Raw genomic sequence first — 25173 nt, forward strand, 5'->3', positions numbered from 1 at the left:
TACTACCCCTCTGACATCATATACAGCTGTTCCAATTCCATTGGCTCTATTCCCTGTGCTGTAGACTGTAGCTTGCCTTTCATCCTCCTCATATGGTATTTTGCAGAGCAAAAGTCTTTTCATTTTGATGAGGTCTAATTTATCAATTTATCCTTTTATGGATTGTGCTTTTGGTGACAAGTCTGAAAACTCTTTGTCTACCCCTATATCCCAAGATTTTCTCCTATGTTTTTTTTCTAAATGTGCTATAGTTTTACATTTTACATTTAAATATTAGATCCTATGTTTCTCCTGTGCTGTCTTCTAAAAGTTTTTTTTTTTTTAATTTTTATGTTCCACATTTAAGTCCAGGATTCATTTTGAGTTGATTTTTATATAAACTGTGAGGTTTAAATAAAATGTCTAGTTGCTCAAGTGCTATTTGTCAAAAGGGCTAACTTTTCTCCATGGATTTGCTTTTTCTTTTGTCAAAAATCAGTGTGTAGAACTGTGTTAAATGTTATAAGGCACTGCTCTGAAGGAAACTTCTTAATTTCCAGAAGTTCCAATGAAGCTCTTACTCAGATAAAATCATCTCAACAGTGCATCCACTGTGATGATTTTTGAAGTCTGGAAACTTGACCTCTGCCTAATGTGGAAAATGTGACTTATCTCTCTGCTCTATGTGCAGATGTTTGTGACTTCCTTCTGTATTTCTGTATCTTTCATATAAGTAAATGATTTGATTTACCCAAGTATCTAATCGTTTCATCAATCTGAACTTCCTCTTAATATTTGTTGATACTGTAAATACTGTCTTTGAGTAGATTAGTGGTAACAGCAGTGTTTGTGGAAAGTCCCCACGCCCATTATGTCTAAATATCTGTGAGGGAAAAATTGGGACAATGAAGGGGAGAGGTACGATATTGTCAAGCCCAGGTTATCTTACCATCCATAGTTTGAGATACCCAAAGCCTTGAGTTGTACATTGGGAGGTAGAACTGCCCCACAGGGCATAAGGACTATACCCTTAACTTCCAAGGGTCTAATCTAGTAAAATAATCTGGAGAACAATAACAAAACCTAATATCTATTGTTAACTGCACTGGTGAAAATCAGTGAGCCAACAGAGGGAGCCAAAACAACACAGACACATTTTCTGGATACTGGGACTTATTCACAGTGTCCCACAAAACTGGTGGCACAGCAACTTTGGGGAGATCAGGTATATCTGCAAAAGGGCAAAAAGCTTCAGCCAATAAAAACATTGAAAAGATAACTCTATTGTGAGGAAAATGGCAGTTTCTCCTGTGTTGGAATGCATTATTGGTAAGAATATTCTAAGTAAATGGAAAAAACTTGCCATTACCCTCCCCTCCAGATCACTAGGGTGTGGAATCCACCAGTTTTCCAATTTTTTAAATTTAATTTTTATTGAAATATAGTATACATACAAAAAGTGCAGTATCTTAAATATTGAACTAGTTGACTTTTCATACACAGAATCACAACCAAGTTAACTCCACCCAGAAGAAAAAACAAAACATTACCAGAAACTTCCTAGTCCTCCTCATGGCCCCTTCCCAAGAAAGAGTACTATTCTGACTTTGAACACAATGGATTACTTTTGCCTAGTTTTGTACATTACACAAATGAAATAAAGCAATATGTACTGTGCCTGGCATCTTTCACTGAATATTTTATGTTTTAAAATGCATCCACAGAATAATTCATTTCATTGCTGTATATTTCATCATGCAATATACAACAATTAATTTTCCCCCTTTACTGCACATGAACATTTGGAGAGTTTCCAGTTTGGGGCTATTGCAGACAGGGCTGCAACACTCGAATACACATCTGTTGTTGAACAGATGTATGCATTTCTGAGGGTAATACCTAGGGATGGAATTGCTAGATCATAGAGTAAACACATGTTCAGCTTTAGTATTTCCTGCCAAAGAATTTTCCAAGACATTTGGACAAATTGACACTCTCACCAACAATTTTTCAGAGTTATGGTTGAGATATATTTTTGCTAACAGTTAGCATTTTGTCATTTTAGCAATTCTTCTGGGTATGTAGTGAAGCTGTACTGTTGTTGTTGTTGTTGTTTGTTTGTTTGTTTTTTATACTTGTCTTTTATTGTTGCTAGCAACAACTCCACTTTACTTTCTCGGGACATAAGTGTAGTTATACTTCAAATGTCTTCTGAAAGTGAAAGCCTGGTCTTTCATGTATTTGTGAGTGGTCTGTGTGTGTATGTGTGTGTGTTTCCTTGACCGGTTTTAGCTCTTATGGAAATCAACAACCACTTAAGACATACAACCAATTTTTTTTCTCTTCAACTTCCCTCTCTTAAGAAACAAAATTCAGCTGCAGCTTCTTTACTTCTCCAAAGTTCTATTATACTTACAGTTCACAGTTGAATGTGCAAAAGCATTTCTAGAAAGAGTTAATCTGTTTTCTGGAATTTTGATGCACTATAGTACACTAAAATATTGTTCTTTTGCCCTATGCATGCATATCCATAACGGAAAATATTTCATCAGTTTAGATGTTTATGCTTTCACAATAAAGGATATTTTATTATTTTTATATTATTTTAAAAGTTTATTCAATTCATTTAAACACACAAACAAAACAGTTCACTCATTTCTCCCAACCCTTACTCCCCACTTCTGGCAAACATCAATCTGTTCTCTGTATCTATTAACATATATATATATATATATATATATATATATATATATATACACACACACACACACACACACATATATACACGCATATGTGTATATATATATATATATATATATATATATATATATATATATTCCATATACAAGAGAGATAATATTGTATTTGTTTTGTCTGACTTATTTCACTTAACATGACACTTTCAAGGTCCACCCATGTTGTGGTCCAACCATGCAGTGTGGATTTAATTTTACTTTCCCTAATAACTAATGAAGCTGATCATCTTTTCATTGTCTATAGGCCAGTTGAATATCCTTTTTTTGTGAAGGGTCTTCAGGTCTTTTGTCCATTCTTTTAGTGTGTTTATTATATATTTTGTATATAAGTCCTTAGTTGGACATAAGTATTAACAAGTATCACTTCCCAGTCTGCAGCTCTTTCACTCCTTTAATGGTGTCTATATTAGTATTCCAAGGCTGCCATAACAAAACACCACAGATTGGTGGCTTAAACAACAGAGGTTTATTTTCTCACAGTTCTGGAGACTGGAAGTCTGAGACCAAAGTGTTAGCAGGTTTGGTTTCTAATGAGAAATGCCAGGGAGAATCTGTCCTAGGTCTCTCCCTGCCTTGCAGATGGCCACCTTGTTTGCTGTGTCTTCAGGTAATCATCCCTTTGCATGCACGTGTGTATGCTAGTTCTCTCTGTGACCAAATTTCCTCTTATAACACCAGTCATATTGGACTTGGGCCCACCCTAAAGACCTCATTTTTACTTTATCACCTATTTAAAGACCATGTCTCCAAATACAGTAACATTCTGATGTACTAGAGTACCTCAGACTCAAACATATGAATATGAGGGAGATACAATTTAGCGGCTTTTTCTTTTTGAGATATAATTGAAAAACCATAATGTTCACCATTTTAAAGTGTACAATTCATAAGTTGTGCAACCATCATCACTATCTAATTCTGGAACATTGTCATCATACCAAAAAGAAACCCCATACCCTTTAGCAATCACTCTTCATCCCCCCTTCCCCATCCCTTGGCAACTACTAATATACTTTCTGTCTCTATAAAATTGCCTGTTATGCACATTTCATATAAATTACATCATATAGTAGGTGGTCTTTTGTGTCTGACTTCTTTCACTTAGCATAACATTTTCAACGTTACGCCATGTTCGTTCTTTTTCAGGGCTGAATAATATTCCATTGTATACACCACATTTTGTTTCTCCATTCATCAGTTGTGTTATTTCCACTTTTTGGCTCTTATGAATACAATGTTATAAACATTCATGTGCATGTGTTTATATGAGGTATGCTTTCAATTATGTTGGTATATAGCTAGGAGCGAGCCACTGGATCATAGATAACTCTAGCATTTTGAGGAAGTGCCAAACTTTTTTTCCAGCAGCTACAGCATTTTACATTCCTATCAGCAATGCATGAGTGTTCCAATTTTCACACATCCTCCACAACACTTGTTATTTGTGTTTGTGTGAGTGTGTGTGTATTTCTAGGTTCTCTTTTCAACTAAGTAGTCAACTTTATTCTATCTGTACCAACACCAGACTGCCTTTATTAGTGTAACTTTATAATCAGTCTTGAAATCTAGTGCTGTTAGTCCTCCAGCTTTGTTTTGTTTCAAGATTATCTTGGTTATTCTTGGCCCTTTCTATGGCCCTAGGCTCTCCTGTTTAACCCAGAAAAGGAACAGATCACTTGTTTTTGGTTTGTGGCACCATAGAAACGATCACATTCAGCAGAGAGCTTTAAAAACTGATCTTTTGTACCAAGTCTTAGCTCATGGAACTTCAAACATCCCTGTATGAAAACATTATTGAACACATTGTGAACAAAGCCTACAAATGAAATGGTAAGTGTAGTATATGGCAGAGGTTAGTTTTGCTTTGATGGGTAGGGGTCAGAGATACTCAATAAAAATCAAGGTGCTCTAAATGATGCAATATAAAAATAATAGTATGTAGATAGAAGTTGACAGGTGGAAAAGGCAGTAAAATTGAACATAAACTTAGAAGCACTCATTTCTTCTTTGTTCATAGTACATATAAGTAGTAGAAACTGAAGAGGTAAGATTACAGTTGATAGATCTATAGGGAGAAGATTACAGAAATCTTCTCAGGAGACACTGAGCACCCCCAAAGAAAAGATTTATAGATACATGTTCCATTTCAAAATGAAATAAATAGACAAATAATTAAACTTTTTTGCGGCCCATCATGCTACAAAGAAGTTCACCATTGGAGAAGCCTCACTCATACGTGCAGAGTAAGTGTCCCATTCCTTCATAGGAATATCCTCCAAAAACCCACCCTATGATTTGTATTTTCAGAGACAGAAAAATGATACTGCATCCATGAAGAAAGAAAAAGATACTACTTAAAAAGAACATGTAGAGAATAAGAACAAGCTATTGGAAATTAAAATATGATAAACAGATTTTAAATTTTAAATAAAAATCTTAAAATACTAAATCAAGAAAATCTCCCAAAAAGTAGAATGCAAAGAACAAGACATGGGAAGTTGGAAAGAAAAGAAAGGTAAAATAATATTTTACTAAAGAGAGTTTGGGGGACAGGGGGAAACAATGTAAATAAGACAGAAAGTAAGATAAAACAAAATAAAAGAAAAAATAACACAAAACAATTCTAAATATTTCCCCTGATCTGAAGCACATGGGTTCCAAATCAAAAAGTCCCAGGTTAATGCATGAAAAATGTCCTATAGCAAGGCCACAGAGAAGTTACTAATATGTCTCAGAATAAAAGAGAGGAAAAAAAAGATCAACAATATTCTATCAAGGATTGGAATATCATGGGTTATTCCATAGCAACACTGAAAGGCACATAGCACTGGAGAAATACCTTCAAACTTCTGAGAGAACTTAAACTTCTACATACAAGCAATCTATCAATTAACTATGAGAATAGAAAAAAAGATATTTTAAGACACGTAAGGACTCAGAAATTTACTTCCTGGGCACCCTTTCTTAGGTACTTTCTGAAGGATCAGTCCCAGCAAAAATGAGGAAATAAATCAAAACAGACAAAGACTTGGGGTCAAAGTAATAAAGAGAACAGAAAAGGAAAGATCTAAGATTTAAAAGTAAACAGTTTGGGGATTTCCGGTCAAGATGGTGGAGTAGGTAAAGGCTGTGCTCGCCTCCTCTCAGGACCACATCAGTTACAACTAAACTACAGAACAACAATTATTGAGAATCACCTGAAGTCTAGCTGAACTGAAGCCCTGCAACTACAGACATACAGAAGAAGCCACCTCAAAACTGTTAAGAGGCAAAGAGAGAAAAGTTATTTTTCCTGGTAAGACTGTGCCTTTCTTTATGACAAGAATGAACCAGGAAATAATCTTTCTAACCCCACTATAAACCTGATTGACGACATTTCAGGATTTCATATGGGCTAGGAGGACTCAGCTTCTTTTAAAAGCAAAGAGATGGTAAATATTTGGTTAGTATTATGAAATCCAGTGAACATAAATAACACATTCTAAGTGGACTTCGGAGGGTCAGAATGACTCATTTATCCATCTTATTGGGCTAATTTGTTAGCCTGAACACCCAGAACCATGCAACTTTTACATGGGGGGAGCCACAGCCCAGCTGGGGGCTTACTGAAGACGGCAGAAGAGGAAACTTCAAAACTGCACTGGATGCGAAGGGGCCAGATCTGAGATTTTGGAAAGTAAGTCTGGGCAGTTTCCTTTCAAAGTGGTATTGGACATATTCCAAATTACATATAGACAAAACGAAGCCAAATGTGAGTACTCACACCAAATCCTCAATAATGAGAAGCTGGGGGTCAGAACCTGGTCTCTCCCACCAAAATCAGTACTGCAACTGAGTCCTGAGAGGACGCAAACTGGTACCACAATTGGGCCTCAACACAGAAACAAAACTTATTGTAGTTTTATTACCTATGTAATATCTATATGTAATATTACAAAAATGGTCTTCTATTTTTTAAGCACTTGCTGTATGCAGCAGGTCTTCCTGTGCCAGGTGTCCTATAAACATTCATTTGTTTGTTTATTTGTTTTTGTTTGTCTGCAGTTTGTTTTACCCTCCTTTTTCCTTGTGTTTTAAGCTAAAAAAGGGAGGCTCTGTATCTATACCAGTTGAAAGTCCTCTGCGTCATATATTGGTTCAGCCCACCTCTCCTTTCCTCCCTTCCGCCTCCCACATTCCCCCAGCCCCTCACCTGCCACCCAGGAACTAAAACCAGAAGTGCTAAGGGAGCTGCGATGTTATTCCTGGCCTCAGCACGAGCAGGAAGTGCCACAAACCTAGCAAGAAAACCTAGGCTCGTGGGATTTCCAGAACCAATCTGCCCACTTATAAGGTTCAGACAGACATCTGAGCCTTAGGTCCTTATGAAAGACATTACTATATGGGAACATTCCTGTCACTTAGGAAAAAGCTATTCTTTGAAGGTTCCAAACGGTATTAGGAAATACCTGCATTTTGGAATAAAACCTTTTCTTACCAACTTGGCCTCTTGAGTTTTGGGTTTTGTGTGACGAACAGCTGGATTTTTGCATGGTAACAAATTGGCGACTCAGACTCAGATGGAACAGTATGGGACCAGACGCTAATTGGTGAGTTCACTCCCTCTCTCGCCAGGGAAGGAGCAGGGATGGAGCACTGCAGCCAGTCTGATCCACAGCTGCTAGTGGCAGGCTGGCCCCAGGGAGACAATTGCACAGCTGCCAAGACCTCATTTGTCTTGGGTACCGGTTTGGGCTTTTATGCCATTTGGGGTCTCTTGAGACCCATTTGCAGTACCAGTTTTGGTGGGAAACCAGATTCCCCTGTCTCTCATTGGGGCAAATATTTTCTCCCAATCTGTGGCTTATATTTTGATTCTCTTGACAGTATCTTTCACAGAGCAGATGCTTTTAATTGTAACACATATCTGACAAAGGACTGTTATCCAAAATATACAAAGAACTCTTAAAACTCAACAATAAGAAAACAAACAACCAAGACAAACAAGATTTAAAAATGGGCCCGAACTTGAATAGACATCTCACCAAAGAAGATATACAATTGGCAAATAAGCATATGAAGGGATACTTCACATAATATGTCAAATGACTTGATTGGAGAAGTTTTCAGTGGTCTTTATGTTCCCAGGACGGAGCCAATTTGGGCCTGTTGTCCCAGTGCTGGCTTTCATTCTCAAAGGCGTCCTGGCGTGGATAATCAGTTGTGTGGTCGCCCTGCCTGCCTCACCTGGGCTGGATGTCACGTGGTTTCCAGAGCCATTTTGGGGCCAAACATAAACATTCCAATGTCTACAATGTTTACTTCTGTTGAGAAAGTTGGGCAGATTTCTTAACAACTGGGAGGGATTGTTGCGTTATGAATAACAGTGCTGGAAAGCCTTCCACATCAAGTCATTTCCTGTCCAACATGCAGAAATTTCATCAAGAAAATCAAATGAACTTCCATACATTCACCCTGGCTGTTGACATAACCTCCTGGGCTACCAGGCTCTAGTCTCTTTCCCTCCAGTCCATCCTCTTTCTGCTGCCAAATCGACGTTCTCCCAAATAGCTTCGATCCATAATATTGCTCTTCTTTGATCACATTAGTTACTTTTCTTATTAAAAATGGCTCCCTACATCAACTCTATGAAACACAAAGTCCTTAGCCTAGCATTTTAGGTTCTTCTATCTATGTGTAGGCTTCCTGAATTCAAATGCTCCCCCTAACTAGTGTGTATGTGACCATCTCCGTACTGTCGGCTAGGTTTGGGGACTTGGGATACACAGCACAACACCCACGTCACCCTCTACCCTAAATTGTCCTTTTCCTTGAAGACCTCTCTCAAATGTTACTTTCCCCAGGTAATAGTTAATTGCATTGTTCCCAAGTAGAAGTGACTTCTCTTTCCTTTGGCCATTATAACAATTAACGTAAGGCTCTTAGGATCAGGGTCTTATAGGAGCTTTCTTTACTTGCACCCTTGTCCTCCTCTCCAACTAGATCCTCATCTCTTTGAGTCACTGATTCTTTTTTATTCATATTTGTATCCCACACAGCATAAGCAAACAAGACCTTTACATAAGCTGCTTACAAAAGACTCACTTCAAATCAAACGGCATACACACACTGAAAGTAAAGGGATGGAAAAAGATACTAATATTTCATGAAAATAGAAATATTAAAGAAGTTGAGGCAGCAATATTTATACCAGACAAAATAGACTTTAAAACAAAGGCTATTAACAAGAGTCAAAGAAAGAACTAGTAATCCCATTTCTGGGTATTTATCCAAAGAAACCCAAAATGCTATTTTAAAGGATGTGTGCATCCATATGTTCATTGCAGCGTTGTTTACAATAGCCAAGATATGAAGGAAGCCTGGGTGTCCATCACTCGATGAATGAATAAAGAGGAGGTGGTACATATATACAATGGACAGGGAAGGGAATGGGTTCTTGCCATCTGCAGCAGCATGGATGGACCTGGGAGCTGTTGTGCTGAGTGTACAATGTCAGACAGCAAAAGACAGATGCAACGTGGTTTCGTTTATATGTGGAATCTAAAGAACAAAATAAACAAACAAACTCATAGATACAGAAAACATTTTGATAGTTGCCAGATAGGATGAGATTTGAGGGTGAGTGAAAAATGGGGAGGGCTTAAGAAGTACAGATTGGTTGTTACACAGTAATCATGAGGATGTAGGGTATAGCATAAGGAATGTGGTCAATAATATTGTAATAACTATGTACGGTGTCAGATGGATACTAGATTTATTGGGGTGATAGATGGGAGGGGATTAGGGGCAAGGTATAAAAGGTGAAGGGATTAAGAAGTATAAATTGGTAGTTACAAAATAATCCTGGGGATATAAAGTAAAACATAGGGAATATAGTCAATAATGTGGTAATAACTATGCATAGTGCTGGGTGGGTACTAGACTAGTCAAGGGGATCACTTTGTAAATTATATAAAATTCTAACCATAAAGCTGTACACCTGAAATTAATATAAAATAATATTGAATGTCAAAATAAGTAAATAGTTTAAAAATAAAAAATAAAAGTAAATATACAGTTTCTGTAAAAAAAATAATTGTTGATTAAAAAATAATAATAATTATGGTTTCATGTATTTTTAAAAAAGGAAGTAAATGATTCATTTCAGAAGTACTGAATAGAGGGTCTGGGAAGGAAGTCTCAAGGAGTGTGGTGGGGACGTGTGTGGAATTGAAACGGTGTCTGATGTGTCTGAGACTATGACAGATCTACGGGAACTTGTAGCAAGAATCTGTAACAGGAACATAGAAAACTAAACAAATATTTAAAAAGAAAATTATTAGAGCCATAAACATTAAAGAGTTGTCTGCTTGGCTTATGTTGGCTTAGCAAAGATCAAGATTTGCTTAGTCATAATAATGCAAACATTGAATTAATTTAACCAAGGAGTAGAATGTAACTACACTGTGAGGAAAGATGACACTGTAAAGGGCCTAAACTCTATTCTCCCTTAATAGTAAGTCAATCCATAATGTTTAAAAGTAATAAATCGATATAAATAGAATGAGGATATTATTGGAAATATGTAGATAAATATCATAAGAAAGAGCTAAAGGAGTAGAAAGTGGTTTTTTGGGGGGAATACGACCAAAGGATGGAATGAAATGGGTCAGAATACTAGAGTTCTCATTACAAGCCTTCTTGAATTATTTGACTTTTTAATTATTTGCTTGTATTATTTTAATAAAATACTAAATTATTAAAATAGCTTTGCATAAATAATAGTGGTTTAAGTACATTATTTAAAGTTATAGAAATAAGTAGTCAATAAAAGAACATAAAATTAAATGAAATTGACCAATGGAGAAAGGAGAGGAAAAGTAGGAGCTGTATTGATCATTTGTAGCAGGAAATCAAAATATATGGTTTAGAAATTAAAAGTCAAATGATATAGTGTGTGCATCCTACTCAGAGTGACTAAGCTAATCAGCAGAAAAACTCAAAACAGAGTAGGACTGAGGTAGAAAAAGAAGAATTTTATTTTCACTTTTATAAACCCCTTTGTAAGGTTTGAATTTTTATTTTTACATGCATATATTACTTCCATAATTATAATTATGTATCATTAACTTAGAATTAACAACAACAAAAAATTGTGACATAATTCACATCAGTGTGAAAATGTCTCCACACTGCCCCCAGTAGAGAATGAGGAGGAAGAAATATGGAAAGACTCATATTTCAGAGATTCCTCTGAATCTTCTCTACAGCTTGGTGCCCACATCTGGAATAGATGGCCCTTTGTTTATTTGAGGATATAAATAAATATCCAAACTGTTTCTTTTGGATATAAAAGCCCTGAGACGAGGGGATAATAGAGAGCTAAAATGCTTTCCCTAGTAAAGGGAAGAGAAATGGGTTTGTGGGGCAGTGGGAGCAAGAGTGGATGGTGTATGTCAAGGAGAGATTTGAGGCAGACCAGAAAAGTCCGGAGGCTGGCAAGGTCATGCTGAGAAAGTCAGCTAGAAGATATTCCTGGTGGCATTGAAAGGCAATGGTCTTTTAAGATCACAGTTATATGACATTCAGTGTGAAAGTCCAATCTTGTGTAGCCAACCATATACCACTCTGTTAACTCTAAAGCTTTAGTAAAAATCAACGACACAACTTTCTTGTGACTGTTATTTTGAAAAAAATCAAGGAAAAGAGGCAATGTTCTCTATTACTGATGAAGATGTGATGGGCAAGCAGAGGACAACCAGAGAGGTAAGCGTGAGTGAGAAGGAAATTTCAGAGGAGGTGAAAAAATGGGAAGAAGTGTTGGCTGTCAGAAATACAAGGCTCCCAAGAATATCCAGAGATCTAAGAGGAACATGTGGGGTAAGCTCCATCCAGCTCCCCTATCCCTTTCACCATTCCTGTGCACTCTTTTGCAGGTTTCTGTGTGCCTTGGTTTCTAACGGTCATATTTTCTACTCTCTTGGCAGGACTCTCCTTAGGCTGCTGGACAGCTACCCCCCACATGCATCCCTCCTACCACCACTCCCGCACAGAGACGTCTGGATGCCCTGGGGGCTTGTGTGCCCCCAGAGTGGCCCTTCACCAATAACTGGCTGGTACAGCAGAATGAAAGCCCGGTTCCTTTGCCTGGAATTGGGACAAAAGTCAAACAAATTCACAGTCCAGAGTTCCCCTTTGGGACAAGGCTACGCCACTCTCTGTGGGACTTTGCCTGGTCGCCCTGCTAGGCTTCTTTCCTGTCCTGTCCTGCTCACCCTACTGCCTCTCCCATTTCTCCTTGGAGCACTTATTTAATAAATTACGTTGCACACAAATCCTCAACTCAGGGTCTGCTTCTGGGGAATCTAACATAAGAGAGATGCTAAAGCCATTTTAACTAAAATGTTAAAGAAAAAAGTGATCAGATTGGATGGGAAGATTTGAGCAAACCCAAGAAGAATGTCTGGATTATACATAGATCAAACTTTCAAAGACTTTCAAGCTGGTTATTAATTGAGTGGAAGGAAAGGCAAGCAAAACCAAATGTACCTTAAATATAAAGAGGAAGTGAGAAGATGTTCCAGAGAAATACTGGTGATCAAATAGGGAGAGAAAGGAGAAGACCTGGAGGAAGATGAGCTATTTGGCCTGGGTACTGAAGGACAAGGAGAAAGTAAAGATGTAGGATAAAGATACCTCAGGTAAGGCACAAGTATGTATTTTGGAGGACCACATATACCCTGCAGTATAGTAAAATCGAATAGAACAATAATCAGAGAAACATTAGTAAGTGATTCCAATAGGGCCCTCATTTTTCATTACACAGGAATCAAAGTGGAAACAAAGACACTAGATTTTTGACAGGTAATTATTTATTTCTGTCATTCCACCAAATCAAGGAAAGCAGAAGCTTAAGCTGGACTCAGATATAAATCATCAATAGTTCCATATTATCAGTAGTACTATCAACAGATTCTCCTAAAACAGGTGGGTTTATTTTTTATTTCAGTAAATAATAATACTTAAGGAACAGTAGAACTGCTAATTAGAGAAATGTACCTAATTTTATATTTTCGTCGGGGGAAGTATAAGGGAGGGGAATGAATGTACTGGTTTCTAAATGGTGTTCCTCTTGAAGTCTTACTCTTGCTTGAGTCGCTTAATCTCCAGAGACAGTTTATACACCTCCAGGGCCATTTTCACATCCTCCAGGTTTGGGAGGCACTGCATGAGTTTACTGCCTGCTAGCACTTGCTCACAGCCATGATGGACTTCCTAAAAGAGATAAAAGGATGAATTTTGAGAGGCTTCTTGCTAAACTGTGAAGGTAGAAGATTCCTTCAGGATGCCTCACTGATGACAGCACAATTGGAATATCAACACCCTCCTCAGGCCTGATGGAAGAAACCCGAAAGATACTTTATGTCTCAGCAAAGCGTTCACCCCAGCGTTCAGACCAACGAAGCCGGGAAGGAACTGTGCTCCAGAAGACACCCAGGGGGTCACTTCAGGGACAACTGAAGGGTGGGTTCAGATGGTTATTGCCAAAGCACAGCACTTAAGTAGAAAACACAGGGCTGGGGGCCAAGTCACCTGGATCTTACCATCCCCACTAAAGGCTTGGTCCTTCCGACTATAAAATGAGAGAATTAAAACTTGCGTCAATGAGCTCACCAAGTGCTTTGAGGGTGAAATTGTTGATTCCAAAAGTGATTTAAACAAGTCAGAAATGAGTCCTGACAAAAGTCAGAGATCTCATCAGTGTTGGTTGGGACCGTGCGCTGGAGCAGGCTACCAGTTTTAGAATGTGATAGAACACCTGGAAATGTGTGCCACTTACCCACTCACACTTGGGCACCTCTGGGTACCAGGTTTTGTTCTCTGTGCAGGTGATAGTTTGAGAGCGGACCATAACATAGCCAGAGTTACAGTGGATTGTGACATTTTCAGATTCAATATACTGTTGCTTATCCACAGACAGATTCCCATTTTCTATCTCTGGTTTCAGACACAGAGCTGTTATGGAAACACAATTTTGATCATCTGTGATTCTCAGAATAAGATCTTACAAAAATAGAGAATACTGAGGGGTGAGAAACACTGATAAATTATACCTGCATGCTGAGAGTTGTTCTTTACCTCTATTCATTGTATTATAACAAATTAATAATAATAATAATAATAATAATAATAATAGTAATAATCTACATACTACTATCAACATAAAACACTATTATCTCCATTTTTCTGAAGAGAAGAATTAGGTACAAATAGTTTACGTGACTTGTCTAAGGTTGCATTGCTTTTATGTTATTTTTTTTAAGGTTTCATAGCTTTTAAGTGACTTGATTATGATGAAAACCTAGGTACTGTGGTCCTGGAATCTGAGTTTTCAAAACCACTGTACCTCAAAACCTTACTCTTTTCATGATCTTAACTATGTAATTTTTAGTCTCATATCATTAATACCTTCCTGTCTTAAATGGAGATAATGATGAGAAATTAGCCCCTTGCACTGCTGTTAACTATGATTTTTTTTTTTTAAAAAGGCACACCTAATCTTTTTTTTTTTATTACAGTTTATTGGGGTGACAATTGTTAGTAAAATTACATAGGTTTCAGGTGTACAATTCTGTATTACATCATCTATAAATCCCATTGTGGGTTCACCACCCAGAGTCAGTTCTCCTTCCATCACCATATATTCGATCCCCCTTACCCTCATCTTCCACCCCCCACCCCCCACCCCCTTACCCTCTGGTAACCACTAAACTATTGTCTGTGTCTATGAGTTTTTGTTTCTCATTTGTTTGCCTTGTTCTTTTGTTCTTTTTGGTTCATATACCACATATCAGTGAAATCATATGGTTCTCTGCTTTTTCTGTCTGACTTATTTCACTTAGCATTATAATCTCAAGCTCCATCCATGTTGTCACAAATGGTCCTATTTCATCTTTTCTTACCACCAAATAGTATTCCACTGCATATATATACCACAACTTCTTTATCCATTCATCTATCGAAGGTCATTTTGATTGTTTCCATGTCTTAGCCACCGTAAATAAAGCTGCAATGAACATTGGAGCACATGGGCACACCTAATCTTAATGGTCAACCAAAATCTCTTGTCAGGTCAATTTTGTTATGAGAAGGTGCTAGCATGAGGCTCTAATGAATATATCAGATATTTCAGGGAATGTTTGGAATTTATCTGTGAGTCCTCATTCAAACTTAAGCAGGTACTCACTAAAATTTTTCTAAATCTTCACTGATACTCTCAAATTAAAAATTGTTATCTCTAAGTGCAGAAACAGAAGCATACATAATGGATGCTTGAATTATGACAAAGGTAACACTGCACAGCAGTGTGAAACTATGGTTCATTTAATAAATGGTGCAGGATTCATTGATTATTCACTGGGGAACAACAAATTTTGACCTCTACTTTCCACAATAAACCCAAAAGAATTCCAATTGTGTCGGGGATATTAACGTGAACGGTAAAACAATAAAGCTCTGGAAGATAACACAGGGGAAGATTTTTATGACCTTGCTGTAGGCAAACATTTCTTAAACAGGACACAAAAGGCTCCCACATCAAGAAAAAAGATTGGTAAATTGAACTAAATTGAATGTAGAACTTCTGTTTATCAAAACTAGAACACTCATACACTACTGGTAGAAATGTAAATTGTTACAACCAGTCTTGAATAAAATGTGGTATCATCTACTAAAGGTGAATACATGAATACTCTATGAAACAGCAATTCTACTCCTAAGTTTATTCCTAACAGAAATGCACATTTGTACCAAGAGACATGCACAAGAATGTTCATAAAATTGTTACTCATAATAGCCTAAAACATTAAAAACTCAAACTTTTATAAGATATGGTATATTCCTCCAAAGGAACATCCTATAGCAATGAAAATGAATAAACTATCGTTACATGTAAGAACATAGATGATTTTCCAAAAGATAATGTTGAGGAAAGAAGTCAGGCACAAAAGAGTAAGTACCTGCATGATTTTCTTTGTGCAAAGTTTAAAAGTTGGCAAAACTAATCCATGGTGTTAGAATAGTGACCTCCTCTGAGGAGAAGAATCCAGAGTAAAAAAGAGAGGACATGTGGGACACTTCTGGGGTGCTGGTAAATGTAGTGCTCCCTGACCTGAGTGATAGTTTCACAAGTGGGTTCACTTTATGATAGTCAATGACCTGTACACCTAAGATTTGTACACAGTTCTGTAGTATGTTTTTTATTTATTTATTTATTTATTAAAGTTTATTGGGGTGACAATTGTTAGTAAAGTTACATAGATTTCAGGTGTACAATTCTGTATTACATCATCTATATATCACATTGTGTGTTCACCACCCAAAGTCAGTAATATGTTATATTTAAATAAAAAAATTTACAAAAGCAAAGCAAAAAGTGGCCCTCTAGATTACTTCTGAAAATATAAACAATTGGTAACAGTGTGATAAACTGGGTGATGGTTCATGCTTTTAAAGTATTGTACTGTATGCATTATTAATATTAACAACATGAAGTGAATAAATAAGCAGATAACATACAAATTTCTAAGTTTTTGCTTCTAGCTGGTAGAAGACTACTATCTGAACTTTCATGGTGGTTCTTCTACCTTCTTAGCAAGGACCATCAAGTTGGAATTACCTTTACATTGAGGGGCTGGAGATGACCACTGTGAACTTCTGCAGGTGATTTGGGGCTCTCCAACCAGAAAATATCCTTCATCACATTCATAGTGCACCACCGTCGTAAAGGATAATAATGAACTTATGTCTTGATAAGATCCATGGGCAATGCTAGGAGACTTTCTGCAATCTTGAATGGTGAAAGAGAATGGTAGAAGAGAATGAGCTATTTAATTTAATTAACAATTCAGATTGAGGGACTCTTCCCATTTTATAGAACTAAATCATTAAATTATGCTGCTGAGGTATATTTATTTCCTTGACAAAATTACTAGGAATGATTAATTGAGTTCTTTACCACTGTGTTATTATTTTATATATGTTATACCATTTAATCCTCACACTGTGAGGCAATACTATCATCATACCAAATTTAAAGAAAAGGAAACACACTTTAGAAGGATAAAATATTCTATATAAATGCCCGTAACTTGAATTAAACTTGCAGATTAAACGCAGGTTTGTATCTTCAAATGCTCCTTGCTACTTTCTGGAAATCTGCTCTTTTCTACTCTCTGTAGCAATCATTGGACACCTACTTTACATGGCATCAATAGATGTTCAAAAGGCCATAAAATAGAAGTTTGGGCTAAAGAACAACATTCTTGTTACTTGCTATGTCAAGTAATACCTCTTAATTGATGAAGTAGGTGGCTCAGAACCAATTAAAAAATTCTTAAGTCCCTCACCCAAATCAAAGACATCAAAAGGTAAGGGATTGATTTTTTTTTTTAAGAGTAATATTTGGGGAAGTATTTTTTGTAAAGCTTTTGATATTCTGTGAGCACCACTCCTGTCCCCAGATGAGGCAGGTGTACGAGTGTGTTCCTCCTTCACATTGACAGAGGGATTCTGAGTAGCCCACTGAGAAAGCCTGATATGCCTCCTTTCAGTTTGGAAGGAACATTAAATGGGCTGTCTAGGGGCTCTGATGGTGAGAGTGAAGGACAGATTTTGCTGCTTTGAGAATGGTCAGTATTTCTGACATTATGCAGAACAAACGATGAGTAAGTACTTCTTGTGGATTAGAAATGACCTGCATTGAGAAAGACAGCCATTGTGAAGTTGTCTTCAGGTCAGTCCAAAAGGACCACCTGAGGTGGGAGGAAGGCCTGGGCCAAAAAAAAACCTCTAGGAGTTGCCAGATATCTAGGAGATAGGAAAGAGTAAGAAATCAACAAGAATCGGAGATGGGTTTGACCATACCCTAGAAACTGCAGTTAGCAGATCCTCAGTGACGATGTAGTACCCACAAAAACAAACAAATAAACAAACAAACTCACATGGAAGAAAGAAAGCTTTAAACACCCATGAAACCAAGAATCAGCTCAGGTCAAACACTGTTTCCCTTACCTCCACTCCTCCCAAATCTTCAACTATGGAAGATTCAGAAAACATAATAACAGTAATTCCAAGGTAAATTCTGTTTAATTCACCTGTGTATAAGTCAAGAGATTCCATACAGCTTTTCCTAAACCTCAGATTAAGTACCTTTATAGAAATATAAAAAGTAGCTCATAATTTTTATGGATAAACATATGAAGTTCTGTACTAGGTCTTTCAGGTAATTATTAAGGGCCATACTTGCAATGTACTTAAAAAGACATGATATGGCCATATAAAAAGTTATATCATAATACTAGTCATAAAAGTGCCAGGAGATTAGGACAGGAAACGAGTTCTATAGGAGAAGGTGTTAACAGAACCAAGGACTAAAATATTGAGAGAAGGCATCCATGACTAAGTGGGAGATATATTTTGAAGGAATGGTAGAAGTTGAGTAGATAAGATAGTAGAGGCAGATCAACTTTGAGGCCATGAGCAAAGTCTCTGGCATCAGAAGATTGTTACTGTGAGAGAAAGAAGAGGCAGAGTCAGAAAGGGAGATTCAAGTCAGAGTTGAAAGACATTAAATGTCATGTCAGAGGGTTGAGGAAATAGGTAATGGGAAGATGTGAGGGAAGAGAAGGAAAAGGGACGGGAAACAGAAACATGAAGAACTATCATAATAAAGATGTTGACAAATTTAATATGGCTCTCTACTACCTCAGACTCTAAGAGAGGAACTCAAAGACAAAGTTGGAGAACTGAAAATCCCTTGAGCATAAAGTTATTTATTCTATATTGACTCTATAACTTAAATGAATACTGTTCCTCAATAATTTTCTTATGTCTGATGTGAAAAATCAACTCCCAAATATAAATTCTTCCTTAATAAATCCATGCTTTCCCCCAACCACTCTCAGTGATGAAGAAAGCATGGCTTCCACACTTTTCAATCAATCTTCTAACTCACATAAGAACATTCATCTATTATTTTAGAGTTAAGATTTTCCTTCTAAGCTATTCCAACTCCTCCATTTTTGTGCCATGATTGCTGTTTCAGGGAATATGTTTATAAATATCTTTAATTTATTATGAAAATTAATTCTCTCAGATCAAAATAATGTTAGCTAACACAAGAGAAAAATATAATTTTGCTTAAAGGACACATCCTTTTAAATAATGTAACAAATTAATTTCCATAGCAATAGATCTTCAACCAGGTCTGATAGTTTCTCTCAAACGCTTTTATTTCGCCTTCATTTGCAAAAAAATTCCCTACATTGCAATAACAATACCTTAAATTTATATAATGGTTTGTAGTTTTATAAGTTCCCTATACTTTACTCTAGAAAATTTCCTCAGTATTTGTGATATCACACAATATTTTTGCTTTATGAATGGAAATTTTTTTCCAATCAATCACTAAGATTGTAAACAGTATAATTAACCTATTTGGAAAATAAATGTGTTTTAAGTATTTTGGAGCATTTAAATATAAGAAATTTTTTTGAAAATTAGAAATTATTTATTTTTGTTATTAGCTTCAGGTATATAAAACAATGTAATAGACATTTACACCCCTCATAAAGTGATAACTCCCTCCCCCAATCTACTACCCGTCTGACATCATATATAGCTGTTACAATTCCATTAACTCTATTCCCTATGCTGTCCTCCACATCCTGTGACTATATATATATATATATATATAGTTGACATTCATTATTCATTATTCAGCTTCAGGTGTACACTGCAGTGGTCAGTCTAGAGATTATTTCTTACTAAGGCAGCCTCACAAGGATTTTTACATGTCAACAGAACTATTCTAGACACAACAACAGCCTTTATCTAGGAGTTTCTTTTATAGTTTAAAATTATTTTCATTAATAACATAGTTGATTGTACTCTTTCAAAAAGGTTATGAATTACCACCATTTGACTATATTTGATTAATTTTTGATAGGGTATTTTTCACCATATCTTAGAGAAACTACCTTCTTCCCCCCGTAACCACCACTGTACTCACCACACAGGACAGCAGGGCACAGCAGTAGGGTCACGACCCCAAAGAGGCACAGGGCGGGGGCAGTGATCTGCACCTTGCGGGGCATGGTGCAGAGTCTCAGAGGCACCTGCTGGGACTCGGCGTTCGCAGACACCTTGAATCAAGATGAAGAAAAGTTTTCTAAGTAACAGTTGAAACGGTTCCTAAGCCAAGGAACTCAGCCTTGGGAAACTGCCAGCACTGTGTCACTAAAGGGGCGGGGCGGGGGGGAGCGACTAGAAGACCAGGTGCTGAGTGTCTGGGCAAGCTGATAAGGCCCCCTTCTTGAGGAGAAGAGTCTGGGGCTTGGTGTAAGAGCCCTCTGGGGTTCTGTACATATTTACTATTGTAACTCCAAGACTTCATTGCTGTTCAGATGGCACACGTAATGAGTTTTTTCTGGATGTACACATGACTCCTTTCTGAGTAAACAAAGGCAAAGGTGCCAGAACTGAAGCTCAGAATACAAAGTGTATGTGGCGGGCTCGCCAGGAATTACAAGTCATAGCATGGGAAACAATAAACTGTCCAAGAACAGTGCCTGTCCAGGAAACTTGTTTCTTCAGTCAGGGGTATGAATTGTCCATAGAAGAATGTTGTTGTTGCTGTTGTTGTTGTTGTTTTTCTAGAAAGTTAAATTTCTTTCTAGATAGCCCATGGTCTAGCCAGAACAAAGTAACACAAGTCTCTAAGTGTGAAAATACTAAAAACATGCAGTCCAAACAATAATTATTCTTATAATACTTTAGTGGGGATGTCTTTACCCTACTCCCTGGGCTTGCTGATGTACATAAAACACCAAACGATTCACTCTATGAAACTATTCTAGTGTGGAAACAATTCTGATCTGTGTTTGCAGCACAGAAAAATCATGCACTGAAAGTAAAATGGTTGAGGATAATGAATTAAGAAGAAAGGAAGATTTAGTATGACTTTCTGAATATGTGAATAATGCAGGATCTGGGGGAAGCCCAGTGTTTTGTCTCTACGCACGAAGAGCCAAGTGGATAGAAGGCACATTTGTTATTCTTCATCAATTGTTAACCCCAAGACTAAGTTTCTCTTAACTACATAGGACTGCCTTATCCAGATCATTCCCTAAATTTAGTCTCTTTAAGTGGGACAGATGAAACTATGAACCTGGATTCTACATCTTGCCTAACGCCTGTGGATATCTGTGTTTAGATAGTTGTCTAAACAAAAGCGTAAGCTCTGGGAATTGTCCTAAAGTGATCTTCACTATTCAGCTGAGTTGGAATGACTCCTACATACCCATAATAACCAAAAAGCTTATCTCTCAAAACTAAATGACGAGAATTACCAACTATAACAGAGTGAAATTCTTTGGAATACTGAGGAAAGCACAATTAAATTTCAACTTCCTAGACAGAAAGGAAGACAAATAAATCCACTAAATGATTTTTTCCTTTAGAAAGAGGAACCACGATAAAGAGATAATAATATAAATGATTAACCAGACACCTACTTTTAATCTGTAAGCATGTAGTGTACCAGAACATTACATAAATCATCATAATTAATCCTCAAAAGACACTGTGGCATGGGTCTTAGCTTCCTCATTGCATAGATGAGCAAACAAGTTCTGATAGATTGAGATTGAAACTGCCCTCAAACCTCTCAGATAATTAGTGGCCAAGCCAAATTCTGAGCCAAAGACTGATTCTTTAAATACAAGCTTTTTCTTTATATGAAAATAATGTCCACATTTTGGCCAATAATGGTTTCCTGTCAGGACATTGAACCAGATGTTTGGGACGAAATCAACACTGTTGGCCTTTACCCACTGGTATGCCCACCCTCTACATGCTGCTGGTGCTGCAGTTAATGGCATAGACTTATGATCTTCTCCAGAGGATGTGCTGGGATGACAGGAGCCACCTCATCTTAATGTACCTAGGAAGTTACACCCCACACCCTAAGAGCAGCCAATGCCCAAATGATATTGAGGCACACAGCCCTGATTCCTTGCCTCAACTCTGGACAACTCTGTGGTGCAATTTTTGCTATAGAGCTCATCATGAAGTCTACACTTAACCTGAGAACCCATCGCTACTCAGCTCCTTTCCTTCCCTATCGTGCTGCTTCATTCCCTTATAGTTTTGTTTTTCTTTTTCCTGAAGAGCACACCATCCAAAATTTACATGTATCTGAATGTGGAGAAACTGACTGACTGAAGATCGTTTATATCACAAGTGGACCTATGAAGCAAACTCTAAGAATGGGATTCTAGAGCTGGATCACACACCAGCCAACAGGCAATGAAGACTCCATCACTGGTGACAGGTGGAGTATCGATAGTCCTGGCTTGCTGTAGCATTGCAACTATGAACCTGGTAAACTGTCATGGGACATAGATGGAAGGAGCTCATTGGCTTGTGCAATATCTCTGACATTTGAGTGGTGCAGTGCAAACAACAATAATAAGGATTGTTAAATTGTGTAGCTGAGTAGCTTTGATGCAGGCTCAGCACCTCCTAACTGAAAACGAAAGCTCAAAGCAATCAATCACAATTTAAATCCAAGTGTGAAATCCAGAAGTGCTCCTTGTCAGTATTTAAAGGAACTCTTGTCTCAGGCGGCTGGGAGGCTAATCATTCTAAAGGCCAGGCTCAGGATGTAATCAAAAAAGAGTAGTAGAACTTCAATAAAGTCTGAATTTTTAGCCCTGGTAAGTCTCCTACTAAAAGTCAGAGCCTTTATGGAGGGAATGGCGCCTTCAGACTCAGCATGAGGATATCTGGGTAGATGCACTACAGAACCTTGAGTCCCAGATTTCACTATACCCAAAGAGCCTACATAATTGGCCTAGGTCCCTTTGTCATAAGATAGTGCCCCTGATGCTTGAAGATCACGAAGAGGAATCGAATACAGCAGGTATCTTATAAGAAGAGCATAATTGCCCTCCTCAACACCTGCACAAACCTCTCCTCCAGACACCAGATGAATCAATAGCTGGAGTCAAACCTCAGCGTGAACTGACTACGAATGTGCTGAACCTGCTAGGAGACGAGAGGAGTCATATGCAGGACCTGTGGGACCTGCCTAGCATGTGTTAGCAGTGGGAAGAGTGCGCCCAGGAGAGGATCTTAAAGACAGATAAGGGAGAGTTTGTCAGGATGGGGACACTCTCCCATAACAGAGGATTTAACACTTTGTCAAGTGCCATGGGAGTCAGTTCTTATATACTTCTGGGATGGTTTAGAAGATTGATAAAAAATGATCATTAATATTAAGTGGTGTAGAGATGCCAGAATTGCCATGGCAGACTAAGTAGGAAGTGAGCCAAGACTCTGAGAAGCCGTCATGTTAGAATGATCTAGTTTATGAAATCATAAGTCCCAGCAGCTATTTTCTTCATGAGAACCCTGAAGATGTACCATTTATCAAGGTTTACCAAGGCAACGAGGAATGCACCAGTGACAGGCACCAATAATATAAAGAGACTCAAATGTGGCTGGCCCTCTGTAGGCTGCATGTTATGGTAAGGGGATGCCATTATCGAACGTGGCTGTCTAGTAGCAGTGGGGCTTATATTAGGTTGGTGTAAAAGTAATTGCAGTTTTTGCAATTTTTTTTTTTATTGGGGATTATTAGGGAACAGTGGTTTTTTCCAGGATCCATCAGCTCCAAGTCGTGTTTTCAATCATTGTTTTCCATCTAGTTGTGGAGGCCGCAGCTCACTCACCGCAGCCCATGTGGGAATCGAACCGGCAACGTTTGTGATATGAGCACTGCGCTCTAACCAACTGAGCCAACTGCAATTCTTTTTAACATTTTAAACCACAATTACTTTTGTACCAACCTAATAGAACCCCCGGAAACCTGGACTAAGTGGCTGCACTTAACTTTCATAATTATTGGAGGGCCAGAACTAGGATTATGCAAGAGATATGCCTAGGATGCAAAATTAAAGAAGGCACTCATTCTCAGAGTTATGCATGTTCTGACCCTGAGAGTGAATGCCTCCTTAAGAGTGAGGCATGTAGGGCAGCAAGGTTGGGATGCAGCCATGGGACAGCACATCCTGACCTGTAAGAATCTAGGAAGAGGTTTTATAGAACATGTGTTTCTTAGGGTAAAGGTCAGCTAACATGGGTATTGCCTAACGTACAATCAAAAGAGATCAAGAACGAATGATCCAAAGACTGAGGCCAGCCATTCAATAGGAAGTCGTGATCTCTTGCCCAATTACTTTTTCTTGGCAGTTTTCTCACGAATTCTCAGATTGAAAGTGAGGATAGATTCCTATGAGGAAGAACCAGAGAGTTTATATAGTAGTAATTCTCCAGTCTTTCCTCAAAGGAATCTTCAGTCATTTGCTTAAGTAAGTGTGCACTAGAAGCTTTCCTCAAAGGACTCTTCAGTCATTTGCTTAAGTAAGTGTGCACTAGAAGCTTTAGAAACATGTCGGATTTGAGCTGTCTCTGATACCTGGCAACAGAAAGTGTCACCATGACCACAGTCAAAATAGGAGCTGCAGGAGCCAGGCAATAAAAAGATTCCTAGTTCATGTTTGTCTCGCAATGATCCATTTGGTTTATGGACCCACCTAGTGGCCATTTCTGTGGTTCTCAAGTGTAGATCACTTTGTAAGACTCTAACACTGGTTTTCTGACCTTTGGAATAAGAGCTATCAAAGTAAGAAAACCCATGTTAAAACAAAACAAAAAACCCTACAAATAATAGCACTGAATGCTTTCCCTTAAGATTAGGAATCAAAGCAGGGATATCTACTCTCATTATTCTTATTCAGCAATATACTGGAGGCCTCAGCTAGTGCAATAAGGCAAGGAAAATAGGTAAAAGTCATACAATAACTGTGTTTATTTGCAAACAACATAAATGTTTATTTGGCAAACTTCAAATAATTTATAGAAAACCTGCTAGTACTAACAATTTAATAAGGTTATGATGTACATGGCCAATACATAAAAATCTATATTTCTATATACTGGCAATGAAAAATTGGGAATTGAAGTTTTAAAAGTGCTACCGCCTCAAGGGCAATACGCTGGGTGGCAAAAGCCATTTTCAAAATATCACACACTTTAAGATTCCATTTGTAAAACATTGTCAAAGTGACAAAATGGTACAGATAGAGATCAGATTAGTAGTTACTAGTGTTAGGGATGGTGGGCCAGGGGAGAGGAGTGAGCATAAATAGAAATGTGTCATTCAAGGGGGATCTTTGTGGTGATAGAATACCTTTGTGTTTTGATTGCTGTGGTTGTTACACAAATATACACTGTGATAAAATAGCATAGAACTATACACATACATTGAGCCAATATCAATTTCTTTTTTGTTAAGATTTTTTTATTGGGGAAAGGGAACAGGACTTTATTGGGG

General features: G+C 37.6%; 1 protein-coding gene across 1 annotated transcript; it reads right to left on the reverse strand.

The window, feature by feature from the left end:
* Positions 1-12697: 12697 nt before the first annotated feature.
* On the reverse strand, positions 12698-20006 carry LOC141569332 (apolipoprotein R-like). Its single transcript, XM_074322187.1, has 4 exons — positions 19786-20006; positions 16393-16563; positions 13555-13730; positions 12698-12989 (listed from the first exon to the last, which is right to left on the reverse strand). The coding sequence occupies exons 1-4, from the start codon at positions 19868-19870 to the stop codon at positions 12855-12857; spliced, it is 567 nt and encodes a 188-aa protein (XP_074178288.1). The 5' UTR covers positions 19871-20006; the 3' UTR covers positions 12698-12854.
* Positions 20007-25173: the final 5167 nt, after the last annotated feature.

This window comes from Rhinolophus sinicus, linkage group LG17, assembly GCF_036562045.2.
Source record: "Rhinolophus sinicus isolate RSC01 linkage group LG17, ASM3656204v1, whole genome shotgun sequence".
Classification (NCBI taxonomy): Eukaryota; Metazoa; Chordata; class Mammalia; order Chiroptera; family Rhinolophidae; genus Rhinolophus; species Rhinolophus sinicus.

Bases quoted from the DNA above. Each gene is read 5' to 3' on its own strand.
- LOC141569332 (XM_074322187.1), bottom strand. From the start codon at position 19,870: ATGCCCCGCAAGGTGCAGATCACTGCCCCCGCCCTGTGCCTCTTTGGG. The intron at 16,564-19,785 runs GTGAGTACAGTG...TCACCATTCAAG, and splicing joins GTGCCCTGCTGTCCTGTGTG to ATTGCAGAAAGTCTCCTAGC. The intron at 13,731-16,392 runs GTAATTCCAACT...TTTCCATAACAG, and splicing joins TCCAGCCCCTCAATGTAAAG to CTCTGTGTCTGAAACCAGAG.